The sequence below is a fragment of the Stylophora pistillata genome, chromosome 1, assembly GCF_964205215.1.
Source record: "Stylophora pistillata chromosome 1, jaStyPist1.2, whole genome shotgun sequence".
NCBI lineage: Eukaryota > Metazoa > Cnidaria > Anthozoa > Scleractinia > Pocilloporidae > Stylophora > Stylophora pistillata.
This window is the reverse complement of record NC_142519.1, coordinates 9,004,785-9,021,608: the sequence shown is the minus strand read 5'-3', so window position 1 is coordinate 9,021,608 and position 16,824 is coordinate 9,004,785. Positions and strand designations below refer to the sequence as shown.

Sequence of the window (16,824 nt, the reverse complement as noted above, 5' to 3'; positions counted from 1 at the left end):
TTTGTTTGTTTACTGTTTTGGATTTTGACTTCCGGCGCGCGCTGATTGGTTGATATTTGACAGTTAACAAGATAAGTTCTCTGCGGGGTTCTTGTGGGAGGTAAACGCGATTTAGCAAGACGCGTGCAGGCTCCCCTTCCCCTGCTTCGCGCCCTTGTGCTCCTCCAAGCCGGGAGCCTGTTCGCAGGCTATAACCAAGCTTGCTCGAGACCGTACTGGAAGAGTATCGGCCCTCGGTCTTTTTTGTACGGACCTCGCTGCGCTCGATCCGTGCTGTCAAGACCTCGGGTCGATATTCTCCCATTACGGCCCTCGCGCTTGGTTAATAAGATATATGTCCAATTCAGTATCATTCTAAAAGACAGTCGTCGGATTAGTATTCTAATTCAAAGACTGAGAATTAATGAAAAATATATATGTGCACTGCGGTTTTAAGAAAGCGATCCTTGTAGTTCTGCACAATGGTGAAAATAAGGCCTGAAAAAAAATTGATTTAAAAAATATAGACAGAATTCAGGCCCGCACAGACCTGAATATTTTTCTTTTTTACAGGCCTTATTTTCACAACTGCTTACATATATAAGTAGTGTTCATTACTACTAGGATTGCTTTCATATACAGTATTCTAATTACAGGAAAAACGGCCATTGCTGTCTTTCTTTAGCTCTCGTGGCTTGTTTTGAGCGTTTAGTTGGTAAAACGAAGCGCGGCAGCGTCGACGGAGTGCAAAAGCGAGGGAAGCTGGGGTCGAGTAAAGCTATGGTGGATGTCAATTTCCCAATTTTATCAGTAGCAGATCTATTCAACAGACAATCAAAATACCGAGAACTTTTGATGTTTGTAAGGTACTCGTATTGAAAAGGTTTAAACAGAATGCACGCATTGATTTTTTTTTCTTCTCTTCAATGGGTGGTCACTCTCCTCCAGTCACACTCCAGAAAAACAACACCACAAGGACATTTAGGGACCGGTCATTATTTATCGCCTGGGGGGGGTCGGAGTATTTTTGTTGTCACATCGAAGCATTTACCTGATCCCCCCGTAGAGTATCTGGTTTTTTAGAGATCCCCCCTTATCGGTAGTGGAAAGTTTCATGATCCCCCCCCCCTTTTCTCCCAGCCACCGCCAAATAACTTTTTGAATATGCAAGTGATATTTTAATAGTGGTACTTACGTCTCATGGACCTTGAACCACAACGGTAAATATTTGCTCGTCAGATACGAACTGAATTGTCGAGGAAGTGCCAATCTCAGGCTGTTCATCCAAATCCACGAAAACATAGTCATCGTCGCTCTCTGCCTCTCCACTTTCGGATTCTTCATCCTCGAATTCCACGTCATCTTCATCACTCGACAGTTCTTCTGTTATCACAGTCTCTTTATTCTGTCGGTAATAGTGACATCGAATGGCCTTCACTTTGTCAAGTTTCCGACCCACAGTCGTCAAACCATGCTTGTTGAGATACAGGTCTAGTTCTCTTACCCGCAACTTTTGAACTTTGCCACCCTCGATGAGGTTATCCCATTGAAAGTCCTTGTACGTTCGTTCGGCCTCTTGCCTTCTTCGCTCCTGAGCTGCTCTTGTTCTGATGTCCTTTTCAATGGATAAAGAAATTGACTATCTTTTAACAAAAGCTGACTTGAGCAATTACACAGACAATTTTAAACAAATTGGTGTTGCAAAGGTCGAGCATTTCCTGGACGTCGATGACGAAACTCTTGAGCGAGACATTGGACTAACGAAGATACAAACTCGCCGTCTGAGGCGTTTCTTCGCTCAGATACAAGGCGAATCAAAGCAAAGAGGAACAAGCAGTGAAGGTATTGAGTTATCGTTTCTTAGATGATTATTTTGAAGGCCTCTATAAAATAATTGGCTTGTGCTTCAAACCAGCCATGAACAAAAAACGTAAGGCAACATGGTGCATAATTTGTAACGCAATCCTTAACAAACATTTATTATGTGATCGGTAGGTGTTACGTCCGCCAGTGCTCCCAAGAAGCGCAAGCAGGCGATTTTGTCATTTGGACGCTCCGGGCAACTACAACTCCTGAGGAACGACTCAGCACCAGAAAAGAAGCCGTGGGAAAAATATCTTCTTCCCAACCCACACACAGAAAGGCTGAAATTCTACAATAATGTTGTACCGCAGATTTATGAATCTTCATTCGTGAGTAAACAAGCCGGTTTCAAACAGTATCTCCTCGAGCAACAGCAAATGCGTTGGCAGTTAAACACAAAGATAAAAGCCCTTTCCGATAAAGAAAACAACTTGCTTAGAAACGAGAATTGGGGAGTGTGCCAAAACATCACGAAGTTCATGTCAGGCGTGGATGGATGTAAGGGCAGTGGTGATGTCGCGAAGTGTGAGTCCTCCTTGACCACTGTCAATGAGGCCTTCAATTCAGCATCCGATTTGCTCTCATTTATGAACAACAGACGAAAGAACCTTTATACAGAAGAGCGTACCTTAAGGTCGTTTGCAAGTGATGAGCTCAAATATTTCCAGGAAGCTCAAGAGCGAGTGAAGGCCATACACCAAGAGCTGCAGAAAGCCTCCAATGCGCTCACGACCACCCTCATGAGCTTGAAGAGAAAGTTCCCATCTCCCATGGGGAACAACGGCCAATCCCGAAGAAAAAAAGAAAACAAGAGAAAAGTGAAAAAAATCAAGGAGAAAAGGTTGCATCAGCGAGCAGCACTTCTCCTAGAAAAACTTACCTCAAAAGAGGTAGCTAAAGAGGTTTTCGATTCACTCGAAAAGAATACTTACAAATGTGTCTCAAGTATTAATGCAGGATTCACTGCGAGATTTGTCAAGCGTCTCCACCTGGATCCTCTGCTATGGCTTTTGGAAAGAGGCGTGTTTGAAACAGAGCTGGCACGCAATTTGAAAGTGGTAGTGGCCAGAATGAACGAAGAGAATAGCAGTAATGGTGCTGAAAAAGGGTCAAGTTCGGGCGAGGATTCAGATGAATCTGACGAGGAGACTGTGCAAGAGCCAGTGGAGAGGGCTGCCGAAGATTCTGACACGGAAGCGGAACAAGATACAGCCTCACCAAAATAAACACTTTTTTAGTTGTTTTTTTCATTCGGCCGCGTATTAAAATAATGAAAGTTTATGATTTTAGATTACGATTCTCTATAAAACAAACTGAAACGTTATGAAACAATTTTGAGCAATTGTAAGTATTCCATTCTCAAAATCTTGATTACCTTTCTAATTTAGATCGTGCCTGAATAAAAACGTGTATGTTAGACTACGATAGTGATTCTTTTTTACAAAATGGAGGGTCTGTAAAAGGGTTTGGGTTTTGTGTCTGGGCTAGAATAGAGTTTATATAATACAAAATACAACTGAACGTGGTCTTGAATATATGGTTGGGGGAGTCCCAGCGGCAAATCCTACCAAAGTATTTACAAATGCAATCACCCGGGGTCCTGGCGCGACCTAAAATTCCTTTTTTTTTTGGTCTGATCCCCCCCATTATGCTTGTCAATTACGGCTGATCCCCCCTAAAGGTCTTCAAAAAACCATGTGATCCCCCCCTAAATACTCCGACCCCCCCCAGGCGATAAATAATGACCGGTCCCTTATCTTTGAAATCTGTTTCACATTCGTAGCTTGCGTACAGGCTATCTGACTAGATGGGGCGAAGAGGGGGGTGGAAAGAATGGGAGAGAGTGAAAAGGGGGTAAAGGGTGAAGAGGAGGTAATAGAAACATGTTTTCCTCGAATCTTACTTTTTTTAAAAGAAGGAGGTGAGGGGTCGCTTATTCGGGGGGGCTCTTGCTTGACATTAGGGTCAAGACGGTGGGCGCTTATTAGGGGGGTGGGGGCTGATTGCTCATGTTTATTTAAGAATGCTGAAAACGCACAAGCTTGGTATTAAAGTAAGTGATTTGAATTAAGGATTCGCTTTATACATGTAGGTGTGGGGAAGCTTAATTAGAGGCAGTAATTCAGACATTGGCCTTTGGTATATTTTTTGGTGCGAATGGAAATTACCAACTTAATAAAGTAGAAAACGTACTTATGCCCACTTATATAACAGAAATATTTAATACTGCCCCGAAATGATTTAATCTGAGGAACGCTGATTTTAATATTCCACGTTTTCGCCCAGTACACTATGGAAAACATTCTCTACGATACTGTGGGCCCCATCTTTGGAATAATTGGAACAAAATTAAATGATGGAGAGAATCCTAATTTTATGAGTTTTAAAAACAGTGTTAGGAGCAAAGACTGATCACTCAATAAATAATTGTAAAAACTGTGATATATGCCGCTAGCCTCGCTATTAATTTTATATTTTATCATATATTTGATATGCTCTTAGCTTATTTTACTAAGTTCTTATACTTCATTTACTTAATCATTCACAGTATCTATCTATTCTATATATTATAAATTGAAATGTAAACAATTTTGACTTTGTGTAGCTTAGGTATATTTTAATGCATAAAGAGTGTCTTCAATTAGTTTCTCCAAGGTAAATACTAATGGCACTTTGATCAAAGTCCTTCATTCATTCAGACATTCATTCAGACATTCATTCATTCATTAACATATGCTAATATCGATTTGTTTTGGGTACAATGTACTCTTATTCAGGAGATACTTTTGAATTGGATAAAAAGCCTGGAATTCCTGATGATCACGATTGGGTGCCTTTGCTGCTCATGCTTAAGCCACGTCAAACCTTTTTGTATAGCTAAAGATAACTTTATTGTGAATAAAATAATTTGGATATATCCGGCAACAAAGTTGAAATGGTAAATTGGCCACCGTAACGGTTACAAAAGCTGACGTTTCGAGCGTTAGCCCTTCATTAGAGCGAATGATAACTTTATTGTGAATAAAGGCTGATAGTTTCTAAAGAAACTGTTTGGGGCTGCGTAGGTGGGGGTAACGAAATAATTTGGATATATCAACAAAGTTGAAATAGTAAATAGGCCACCGTTACGATTATAAAAGCTGACGTTTCGAGCATTAGCCTTTCGTCGGAGCGAATGGCGAAGGGCTAACGCTCGAAACGTCAGCTTTTATAATCGTAACGGTGGCCAATTTACCATTTCAACTTTGTTGATATATTCAAATAACCTTATTGTGGCTATTGTTTCACAATATTTTATCCCGGTAGCGTGCCTTAGAGAATACTAAGTACTTCCCAGTTAATTTCTGAAATTAGCCCGCCTACTTCCATAAATTAACTGGAAACAAAGTTTTCGAAGACGAAGGATCTACCTTTAATATAGGAACGGCGTTTCTATGCGTAGGTCCTTCTTCTCCGAAAACGAAGTGTTTGCTCAAGTCGAAAACTGTTAATAAGCTATTACCTCTAAAAGACCTGTAGTGCTGTGAACATTCTATCGTTTAAACTTGTTTTGCGATAAAATCGAGACTTGTAGTTTATATATTGTTTATTTTGGCCAAGTACTCTACGAACGATAGTGAAAATTAAAAAAATATATATATATTTTGACAATGTTTACTTGGTAGAAGGACCATATCTTAATCTTCTTGATGCACAAGAGCAGTTTGGTCAGTTTGGTTACTATATATTGCGCAAGGCATGACGCTATCAGAAACTCAAAGTTTGATGAAGATGAACGACTGTCAATCTCCTGTCAGAATATTAATTCGAGCAATAAGCCCGTTAGCGGTCAAGTTACCGAGTTGAATCTGATCTGACAAGTTTTAACTACTGTCCAAAGCCAATCAGTAAACTAAAGAATGAACAGGTGAAGGTTGCAGTTTAAATTTCTTATCGTTGAAAAAGTAGAGGTAGTCCCCTTCGACGCAGCTCATTAAATTAAATAGTTTATATACTTAGAAGGCCCGAACTGGTCAAACACATATCGTTTATTGCTCCGAGAAACCCACAGAAAATTAAAGTTTATTTTAATCACGAATTTGTTACTCTTACGGTGTTCTCCCAATTAACATCCCAAGTGGGTTACTGCGTCGATAAACCGGACAGAGAACGTGGCCTTTTGCTTAAAACAAACCAGTGAGCTGTAATATGTACTTCTAACCTTAAAAGATTAAAACTATTTGCGCAGAACAGGAGCTTAGAATAATACATGGGAATAACAAGAGGGGCGGCTTCACGTGAATGAACCCCAGGTAAAGGTCGATTTATAACAGACTTGAAGCTCTAAGCTGTGATTAAGTCACGGACAGCATAATAATTTCTCTTTTTCAGTTTGCTCTACGTGATAAGAGGGACACTGATTTTTCCGGGACGTAGAAATACGTGCAAGAAAACAACAAAAGTTTGTGCATCAAAGTTTACCACAAAGGCACGTTCCGTGACAGGTACCTTTACCCAAGCGAAGTACCGGATTACATTCTTTCGCGTACCTGACCTAATGAAGAAAAAAAATCAGAAAGACAACCCTTCCCTCAAGACTGATTTATGCACCCTTTGGGCAAAAGGTCCTCGTTTAAAAAAAACAGGTTATTACACTGTCACGCTTAGTAATGAGACACTCGTGACTTCGAACAAGGAAACAGACGCAACTGACTCATCTATAGTCACCGACCGAGTCATGCATGTATAGGCGCCAATATGTCTAAGGTGGCTAAACATCTCGTTTTACTTAGTTATGACAACGCATTGCTACACCTCACGTTCAAGTTATAAAAACACTCACTAATCAGGTGCCCATATAGTTCACAAGGGTTGATTGTTGCTATCTAATACGCACTTCTTGCCAAACGGGCAAAGGATTAGCTTACTGTCTTTGGATCTGCGTCACGGACGCATGTGTCAAATGTATGTCATCCACACTCTAGATCTAGCACTTCGTTAAAATAGGTAAAATTATGTCGAACAAAGAAAAAGCATTTTCATACAAACCTAGCTTTTGGTGATCATAGCCTGATTTTCTTTTTCTTTTCTTTTTTTTTTCTGTACAATTTCACAAATAGCAAATACCATTTGGTGTCCTTCCAAAGGCCCCCTCTAACGTTAATTACGATGAAATCATGATGTATGTATTCAAACAGGCGCTTCGAGCAGGATCCACTGTGCGGTGGGAGTTTTTAAGGGTGGCAATGTCACTGAAAAATCATTATAGACTGAAAGCACCATTCTTATCATTTATTTGAATATCCTGGTCAAAATGTGGATGAAAGTTCATTTCAATACTCATACAGAAAGTCGTGGAATACTTGTGTTTAAATCCGAAAGCCGGAAGCATAATTCAGAGAAGATTGGGGTCGGCGACTTGGAGCGAGTAAGTCAGACAGTGGGGAATGATCTTCAACTAAGGCTGGTGGATAAGCTTTAGAGGCCCTTTCTCTAAAATCAAATGCCCTTACTTCTTACAGCTACTCCCTCCCATGGAGACGAAGCCGTGATGTTGTTACTAAGAGTTTGGGAAGGAGTTGATATACGTGACGCGTGACTAAGGCAAAAATTAATACGTGACATCTTGAATTTTACAGAAAACTAGTATTGGGGAGCGTGTTTCAATTGTGAATTTGAACCTGCAGTGTGGGGCCGGCGTGATTAGCCTCCCGAAATATACGTGTCCCGATTATGCGCAAAGTGCTCGATCTGCAAAGGTGAATTCTCGCAGAACAAAAAAATTCGCACAAAAGAATTGTAAATAAAAACTTCATTTGTAAAAAAAAAAAATCATTTGTATTCTTTGAATTCGGATTTGGTTTAACTATCTATACCCACAAACGATGTTCTCTTCCCGAAAACTATCAGAAAATCGCAAAAGTTAGTTCCTTTCAGAAATTTCCGTCATCACTTCCGTGAAAATCTGCTACCTCAAAAACCCAAACATTCGGTCTATAATTAGTCAAATACGACTCCGACAGCATTTTACATGCCACACATGTAAAAACAAAAATGAAAATGTAAATCCCCAAAGGCTTCCATGAATCCCTTCGATATTCGAGAGCTCAAAATTACGATGATTAGTTCAAAGACCAATTTTTTTCCCCCTCAAATCAACGTCCAAAGTACCAGCGAATTAAGGCTCCCATCCTGAGCAGAGTGAACAAAGGTTGGCCAATCTAATCATTCTTCGCCCTGGTCCGATCCACGCTCGCTTCGGGCCGATCAAGATGGAAAAGCCAAGTGTAACAAACCCACACTCCTTTGCCTCTCTGTTCGCACAGAATTGTAAACACACTTCCCGAGAGAGGGACTTTTCTTTACCGTAACCGGAACTTAATACAAATTGTTTCCTGTGAAGCAGAGTTACTGAATTGTAACAAAATTAGTTAGTGCGTTTATGGCATAACTTGTCTGTGATTATTAAAATCTTTGATTCATTTTCACAAGGAATGTAGGCAAACAGCTCAGAACCATTATTAAACCTCCGTACACCCTATCAACTGAAAAGTCGTGGGTACCGCGGGATTGCTTTGACATTGAACAGGAAGTAAAGTGATAACCGTGAAAGTTTCGGCGCTGAGCCAGAATCAAAACAAAACATAAAAACTGTTGTGTTCCCCGGTTTTTTGAATGAAAAGTTACCCCAGCAAGGTTTCTTTCCCCGAAATCACTTTCAATTACAAACAACGTCAGAATCCGTGACCCGTAGTGATTGCTGTCATTTAAAAGGGTTAAACGAGTTCCGGAAATTCTTAGGTTATGACTCATACTACCAAGTTACCCTCTAAGCTTGGTATTTGTTCGCGTGAGTCGGCGGTTAGGGTCTAAAGTTATTGTATCTGCTGGGGGACAATCAATAGCACTCAGACTGTGAGCAAGGAAAGAGTTCTGACGTAAATTAAATAATTGCGGAGGATTTCACAGCAATATTTCAGGCGTTTGTATTACCAGTCATTCTTTTTCGAGAGAAGACTAGTGCTAAAGTCCGGCGAACTTATCACAGAGGTGAGTAAAATTTCTATCTAACTTATGTTTCATAAGTTACGTCAGATTGTTTGATCCGCTTATTTGTTCAGCGCATAATTCCCACGCTGTATCATCTAATGCTGTCCAAAAACTTTTGTTAACTATAACTGCGTTAATCCATCGGTATGTCGAATTGAAAAACTTGATTATCGGTAAGCCTTACTTGCAAAACGTTTTAAGTTCTTTATCGAGATAGCTCTAGTTCAATCAACCCGAAAGGATTGGTGAATGTAATCGCATTTTTAAACAAGAGTAACAACTCAGTTGAAGTTAACCCGATAAAACTGAAACCTTCACCAAGTTCAAATACGTAAGTCTGAAAATATAAAGAATATAATACAAACCTAAAAAGCTTGAAGTAAATCGCGCTGTTTATCATACAAACGTTAAAATTGTCAGTCCGACAAATTTGAAGTTAGGAAAGAAAAAAGGAAAGGACAAATTCAGAGTTTTCATGCTTGTTGGCAATGTCAGGAACACTTTCTAGGCGCGTTCAGGTTTGTTGAAATAGGTTTTAATATTTAGTATGAGGGCAAAATCCTAAAAGGTCACCGACACTTTTTTTAATATTAAAAATAAGAGGTAAATATACCTAAATATGTAAGTAATTAATTGGGATAAACACACTTTAATTTACTGCCATGGCAACCAAACATTTTTGTCATCAATTTATCATCATTCAAAATACTGGAAACATTTTTAAAGTAGTCAGTTTCGGGCGAAGTGAGATGGCATGCAGTAGGCTGCGGATTTTCTGTTCAATTGCATTGGTCGATTCTATTACTTCAGCCGCTTCACAAACAAAATTAAAAATATCGTTTTCTATCCCTTTGGATCAAAAAAATTACTTAAAAAAACAGTAATAACAATGTAAGGTCCCCAACAAAGAATTATGAGTACAACTTCTGCCTACGAGCGGCATTTTCAGCGCAGCTGGAACAGAATTGCAATACATGATGACTGACTACATGGATTGTTCCTCCACTGCTGAAGGTCACGGCAGAGTATTGACCACTCTCAGAAATGGCTGCCGGATTAATATTCTTTTGTTTAAATTTAAATTAGCCTTTCTGGCCTCTTTCTCCAGTTCAAAGTTAAAAAGAAGACATCATCTCAAGCGAGGCTAGTGAGGCTAATCTGAATTTAAACAAAAGAATATCAATGTTTTGGTTAAACAAGCAAGGGTTACGAGTGATAACATCGCACTTTCAGACTGACGAGAATAGCGTCTCTTCCATGAATGAGATCAACCGATGTAAGATCGAGACGTCAAGGCCAAAATGGAGTACACGCGCTAAAAAATTTCATGCTAAAAGATAAACACGCACTTGAAAATTAGAGCATGGACGTTGGGAGTAAATATAATTACAGTAATCAATGGACGTTGTGATCAAAACGTCAAATCAAAAACAGATAGCGAAATTATGCTGTCTAAAGGATAAGAGTGAAATATTACTCATCTTGGAATGAAGGGTATGAAGTTATGAAGGTATGAATGTCAACGCAATTAAAGATCCTCAGCGGGTTTGCATAGCTTCATAACTCCTCCAACAATATAAGTCTGATATCAAAGGTATGATTACGATAAGATGAGATTGCTCGAATCGTTGTGATTTTTCAACCTTAATGCAGACGTATGCATTTTTTTCGGTTTGTAAACGTATAGCTCTTCAAGTTGGCTCGAAGTACTTGTAACGCAAACGACGATTTTGGCGAAAAGATGACTATGCTTTTCTTTTTTTTTTTTTTTTTCACGATTAAACGGAAATATACTCTAAGCAAGTCGACTATTTAATGTTTATTTTTCCTGACCAACCGAAAAAATACCTCACGTTGTCCTAGATCGTGTTTACTTTCCGTCGGTCGCGTGCCTTACATTTGACACTGCATATGGGGGGGTCGACAAACAACCATCTTCATGCAAATCATAATTTATTGTAACTGTTTCGGCGTTAGAAGGTTCAATATAGCTTTCCGATCCGGAATCGATTCATTAACAGAGAAAAAAGATAAACGGAACAACCCCTCAAGATGAATTTAAAACATGAAGAGGCACTACCAACACCCCCAAATTTGCCTTGAATTCTATAAATAAGTAATACAGATCTTGATCAAATATCGAGATCTAAGCAAAATAAGTAATAAAGTATGGGGGGCGGAATTTTCTCTCAATTTCCATGGCATGTTTTAGCGTGTAACAGTTAACTATTTCTATACAAAAGAAATATTGCAAAATATCTTAAAAACACTCTTTTTTAAAAAATAAATTCCTGATTTCTCAGTGTGATTAGAATCGAGGAAAGGGGGCGGGGGGAGTAGCTATCAATACGTGATAAAAAAAATAGCAGTGGATCTTTATTTTCAGTCCAGAAGAGCGATAATAAAAGCAAAGTAAACAGAACAGGCTAAGACATGGGCGTCCATGTGACTTACACGATTTAACGCAGTGGTTGACCTAAGCATTTACGGTGTTTACCAAAACCTAGAAATGCACACGAAAATCGACAAATTTATCTGACTTTTGTTTTCTTTTTTCACAATGTCGCGTTGCGAAATGCTCACGTGCCTGCGTGTTGACGATGCCTGAGCAAACGCAGTGCTTCTGAAATAGGAGGGAAACAACTTCATTTGCGTATCTTTGTTTATTTGTTATCCCTTCAGAAATTAATAAAAGCTCGCTATCAAATGCTTAAAAATTTAACCGCTGACTATTGCGCAAAAGACCGAATTAAGAAAAAAAAACAATGTTGTCAAAAATACATTTATTTTCGGAGAATATTTCTCGAGCTATGTTTAGAAAACGCAAAAAGAGGTTCTAGAGATTGACACAAATTTGGTAACCCGGGTTTGGCAAATTTCCATAAAAAGCCATGATGCGATTTCTTGACAAAATCGTGGTTACCACCTCAACTCGCTCGGAAATTATTTGATCTTTAAACCCTAATTAACTTACGTAACATCAGGGGATTGAGAAGCAAACAATTTAAAACACGCTAAATTTCTGCTTTACTCTGCTATTTCTGCAAAACTTGCAGAATTTTCTCATTTGACCTCTCACCGCTTGGCTATTGTGACGCTGTATGTTAAATAACTCCCCGCGAATTTTATCACGTACGCAGTAAACTTAACTCTAACGAAATTGATTTTACACGCATAGCACATCAAATACCCCACAAGGAAAAAATTCTGGACAAACTGAAAGCAAAATCGAAATTTCTTTGGTCGTGTCGTGAGCTGTCTTGTTGAAATAATATATTACTCTGTGAGCACAAGGCGTTCAGGGAAACAACGTCATCACATGCTTATGCTAACGCCTATGGCCTCAGATCCTTCGAATTAAAAATTGCGCCGTAGGTTGAACTGAGCAATTTTCGTCAAACGTATGGTTTATTTTGTATCATGATCCACCAGCTTTACCGGAAAAGGACGTCAAACTCACTAACATGGTTTGTTGCGTCATAACAGCTAATTAATTCTTTTCACAGCCGCCGTGACGTGATTGGTGGATAAACCAAGAGGCTCAACTTGATTGTATTACTACACAGAACGCAGCTACGGCAAAGAGAGTAAAATTTGACCGTTTGACATGGCCGAAGAGAACAGACTACAATCGTTTCGCGACATTGTGAGCGACTACTTCGGTTACAGACTTCGACAGAAGGGAATTTTCTTGCCAGGATATCACGAGAACTCTTCTCCGTCAAGGGCAGCCTGTCATTTGCGACGGGTAGCGGATGAACTCATAGAAGAGAACAGCCAGTTGTTTGATTCCATGTGCGACCAACTTCATCTTACCCATGCCACAACTTATCCTACTTTTGTGGGGATTGCAGATGAAATTTTCCAGAATGGTGAAAACTGGGGTCGCATAGTGGCGTTTCTGGCATTTGGGGCCACTTTAGCTGTACATTGTGCGCAAAAAGAGGATCTTGCTTCAAATATTAACAACATTGTCGAATGGGTCTCAGTCTACATGAACGAAAAACTTAGCCCGTGGATCGACAATAATGGCGGATGGGTGAGTAATTGTGGATGAGAAAATTATCTGCCAAAATTTGTTCACAGCAAGGTTATTTTAGATATTAAGAGGTTGGAATAAGTTCACATATTGTGTAGTAAACGTACTCAGTGGAGTATAAAAATCGCTGATTCACTCGTTGTTGACACGAGACTGGCTTGATGGAGGGCGCGCGCTTTTATAAAATAACAAAATTGTTGAAATATTTTTAAAAATACAGAACTGTGTTTCTTTTCGAAATTAGTTTTCAATAAATATAGAAAGCGACTTTGACGATAATTTGAACAAGGTTGAAAAATTTTTGGGAGGGTTTCGTGAATTTTTTCTTAATTACTGTAAGCTTCTTACGGAAGATAGCGGCGAATCTCTCTCAATAGCCTTCGAAATATTTTTGCCCAAAGAAGGGAAATGACAAAAAACCTAAAAATGTTCCTTTACGCCAGAAAGTAAAATGTTTCAGTTCTGCGAGGGATAAATTTAATATTCTTATTTCTTCCTGTCCGTCAGTGTTTTCGATCGTGTATTTTCAAGAATAACTTTAGCTTCCCGGGGAATTTTATTTCTCACTGGCAAGAGAAAAAAATATTTTCATCTTTCAGGTGAAGAGGGTTCCATAAATTCTATCAGAATGTGACTAGCTAGCGTTTTCGAAATATGTTGCTCAGTAAACTATATTTAATGGCAGATATTGGTTTAGAATGTTTTGGTCGCCAAATTACCAAGTCAACGTTATGGAATAGATTTGAATTAACAGTTTGCCAGAATCATCTAGTCGGCGCCAAGATGTGTATCAGAGCCTGCAGCAAGTACTTAGACGTAACAATGTTTGGAAAAGTGCGTTGGAAAGCGGCGGAAATCTATCCCATTTCCATATATGTAGCATTTTTGGGGAGATGTACAATGCTGATTAAAATGCCCTCCTCTTTATCGCTTCCTTCCTCTTTCCCTTGGTTACAATTCTCGGTGTTGTGGCACGATATAACGACGTTCTAGCAAGTTGATATAATTATGTGATAAGGTTACAGTTGGTTGGCTTCCAGCATTAACAACATTTTTTCGTTTCAAATGTTGTCCTTATTTGTGATTTAATTCGACGATATTTCCGTAGTTTGAGTTAAAGGGTTTGACTGCAATAGACCCTCTACTGCTCTTAATATTTACCTAATGGAGAAGGTAGCTGCAGACACTACATATAAAAATATAACCAACTATACTTGCTAACACCGAGTAGTTTTTATAGTACAACTATATTGTTGAGATTCCATTGATAGGAAAGGCCCCTCTTACGATTTAAGGGTGTCCGTCTCGAAACCTCCATTATGTGGAAAAATTTATTCTTTTGAAGTGATCATCATCAAAAGCATTAAAGAATATTCATAGAATTATATAATAAGCACTGCTAACTTAATGTAGCAGGGAAATAAAATGCATGGACAAGTAGTTATGTTATTTTCAGTCAATATTTCTCTCAGGTCAGGAATTGTCTGTACCTTTGTTTGCTACACATGTTGCCTGGTGACTTTGTATGTACTGAAGAGCTCAACTGAAATGATTTGTAGTATAGTGACAGCACTCCAATGCTTTTGGAGTTATTCTTAGGATGGTCTCCTTAAACAGACACTTGACGCGATTTCTTTTGTAAGAAAATTCCAGGAATTTCCCTAGAAAATTTAGAATGGACTGGAAAGGTTCAGTTCAGCTTAGGAATTTCTGAACATGGAAAGGATATTTTAAGCTCACCAGCTGGTCTAAGTTTTCTTCCACTTTAATTTCTTGGGTCATCTGTAGACACCTACAGGTAGAGAATAAGTCAAACTACCATTCCTTCTTGTTTTCTCTACTTAACATCAAATCATACTTATCTATTTGATGACATTATATAGAGTACAGTTAAATCCTAAAAGTACCCATATTCGATCTGACTGTTTTGCTGTTTAAGTTTTGAAACATGGTACAAATTTAATTGTACCATGTATGATTGGTTTTCCTTTACGAGTGAATTAAGCTGCTTTTGATTTTGTCTTGTAGGATGGTTTTATTGCCTTCTTCAGGAGAGAAGACGAATCTCCAGGAAAAGGGAACAAAGGCTGGCATGTTGCTGCTGTTGCTGGGCTTGGATTGGGGGCCCTGCTTATGTTAGCATGCAGATAAAAGGCATTGAAATCTTTTAACAATAGTTATTGTAATGTTGTATAGACCAGTTTTATCTCTTACTTCTCTGCTGATATTTTATCTGGCTGTATTGTTTAGTTTGAATGGACCTCATAATCTCTACGTGGAAAAAAAAAATGGATGAAAGATTAGCAAGGATTAGTAATGTTGTATCAAACATTTTGTAGCAGGGAGAAAAATTGTCTAGAAGATAGGACTAGTTCACTAGTATCTTAGAAGTGGAATAACTTATTAAAAGGTGTTGTAAGCTGTTTGTATCTTTTAGATCAGTGAGCATGTGACATTTTTAGCTTAATATGCATGACTGTTGTTTATCCAAGAATGATATATGTGGAATATTTTCTTGCTCAAAACTCCAGCTTACCTTGAGCATTGAAGCAGTCATTTGTAAAACCGATGCACAGACATCTTTGTATCTTCTGTGAAGAGCTTATGATTATTATTATTATTATTTAAGTCAGTCTGTGACTAAAAGAATCTGTTTGTGAGTATATATGAACCAGCACTGGATATTGCATATTTTGATTACAGTACCAAGATGAGTACTTTTAGGGTGATATAATCAGTCAGAGTCTTTTCTGTGTTATTTCAAATCGTTGGAAATCCTTGAAAATCTGTTCTTCGTATGTTTATGATAGCAAGTAGCTAAAGAAAAAACTTGTTAATAAGGTGTTAGCAAAGAGGAAGAATATTTCAATTTGTTTTGAGTTCATACATGCAAGTATGTTGTAAGTTGATACAGAATCAACCATCTGGTACCCGGGTGTTAAGTAACAACAGTAAAAAATGTTGGTGTTTTAGTTTGATCAGGAGAGCAGCTGTAAGGGTTAAATTTATATATATAGATTTGTTTTGAAACTACTTGGAGAGATAAAGATCATCTAAGTTTTATCCCAGTGAAGCCATAAGAGGCCTTGTAGATACAGCTCTGTTAAGCCATTTAAGGTTGAAGGAATTAAAAGTTTCAAAACAATAGAGACAGACTTAAAGGAAATTGTTCTGATTTGATAAAGCAGCTTTCTCTCACTATGAAATTAGCCTGGATGGGAAAGAATGAAATAAAACAATAAATTTTACAGTTGTCTGTCAAATCTGTCTTGATTTCCTAATCTGGTTCCACCAAGATAAATTACTGGAGGATGAAAAGTAAATCTTGTGCACATTTACATAAATTTTTAATGTCCTGAGTCTGTCACTGATGAATTGTATTTTGCTAGCTTTTGTGGAAATTCACAGGGAGGGAACCTATCAAGGAAAGCTGTTTCAATAGCAGACAGCATGGTGCCCCTTACTAAATTTAATTTGAAAAACAAACCCTGTCTTGTGCTATATTTTTAGAATTTTTTTAATTTTGTATGAATCAGCAGGTGTTATTTAAGGATAAAACTAAATGGGATTTCTAGTATCACTTTCATTGAAAAATTTCACAAGATTATCAAACAAGTTTTCCAAACTTGGGAATCAATAAAAGTAGTGTAAACAAGAAATGGGTCTGTTCTGTTTTCACGATTTATGCAAGAGCCAAATCATCGCACAAGTATTTTCTCGTGTCTGAAATAGCCCTTTTGATCATTGAAAAATTAAAGTTGGCTTATTTTAAAAACAATGTTTGTTTTATTTAACCTAAAAAAAACTCTGTGTGGGAGTGCTTGAGATAAGAATTGACTTTTAGATCTGCCTGGCTGTGCGGATGCCATGTATGTAGCCTGCAGAGCAGGCATAATTTTGGCAAGCAAGTGCTC

The 16,824-nt window shown here is 38.4% G+C and overlaps 2 protein-coding genes across 2 annotated transcripts; both read left to right on the top strand.

Annotated features, from left to right (window-relative positions):
- Window positions 1-987: 987 nt before the first annotated feature.
- Window positions 988-3,264, top strand: LOC148741146 (uncharacterized). The gene is made up of 2 exons (XM_088756615.1): window positions 988-1,821; window positions 1,975-3,264. The coding sequence occupies exons 1-2, from the start codon at window positions 1,590-1,592 to the stop codon at window positions 3,066-3,068; spliced, it is 1,326 nt and encodes a 441-aa protein (XP_088612741.1). The 5' UTR covers window positions 988-1,589; the 3' UTR covers window positions 3,069-3,264.
- A 5,436-nt stretch (window positions 3,265-8,700) lies between these two features.
- On the top strand, window positions 8,701-16,163 carry LOC111326700 (bcl-2-like protein 2). The gene is made up of 3 exons (XM_022930756.2): window positions 8,701-8,871; window positions 12,378-12,910; window positions 14,939-16,163. Exons 2-3 carry the CDS (start codon window positions 12,479-12,481, stop codon window positions 15,059-15,061), a joined length of 555 nt encoding a protein of 184 aa, XP_022786491.1. The 5' UTR covers window positions 8,701-8,871; window positions 12,378-12,478; the 3' UTR covers window positions 15,062-16,163.
- The last annotated feature ends 661 nt before the right edge of the window (window positions 16,164-16,824 follow it).

Bases quoted from the DNA above. Each gene is read 5' to 3' on its own strand.
- LOC148741146 (XM_088756615.1), top strand. From the start codon at position 1,590: ATGTCCTTTTCAATGGATAAAGAAATTGACTATCTTTTAACAAAAGCT. The intron at 1,822-1,974 runs GTATTGAGTTAT...TGTGATCGGTAG, and splicing joins AAGAGGAACAAGCAGTGAAG to GTGTTACGTCCGCCAGTGCT.
- LOC111326700 (XM_022930756.2), top strand. From the start codon at position 12,479: ATGGCCGAAGAGAACAGACTACAATCGTTTCGCGACATTGTGAGCGAC. The intron at 12,911-14,938 runs GTGAGTAATTGT...TTTGTCTTGTAG, and splicing joins TCGACAATAATGGCGGATGG to GATGGTTTTATTGCCTTCTT.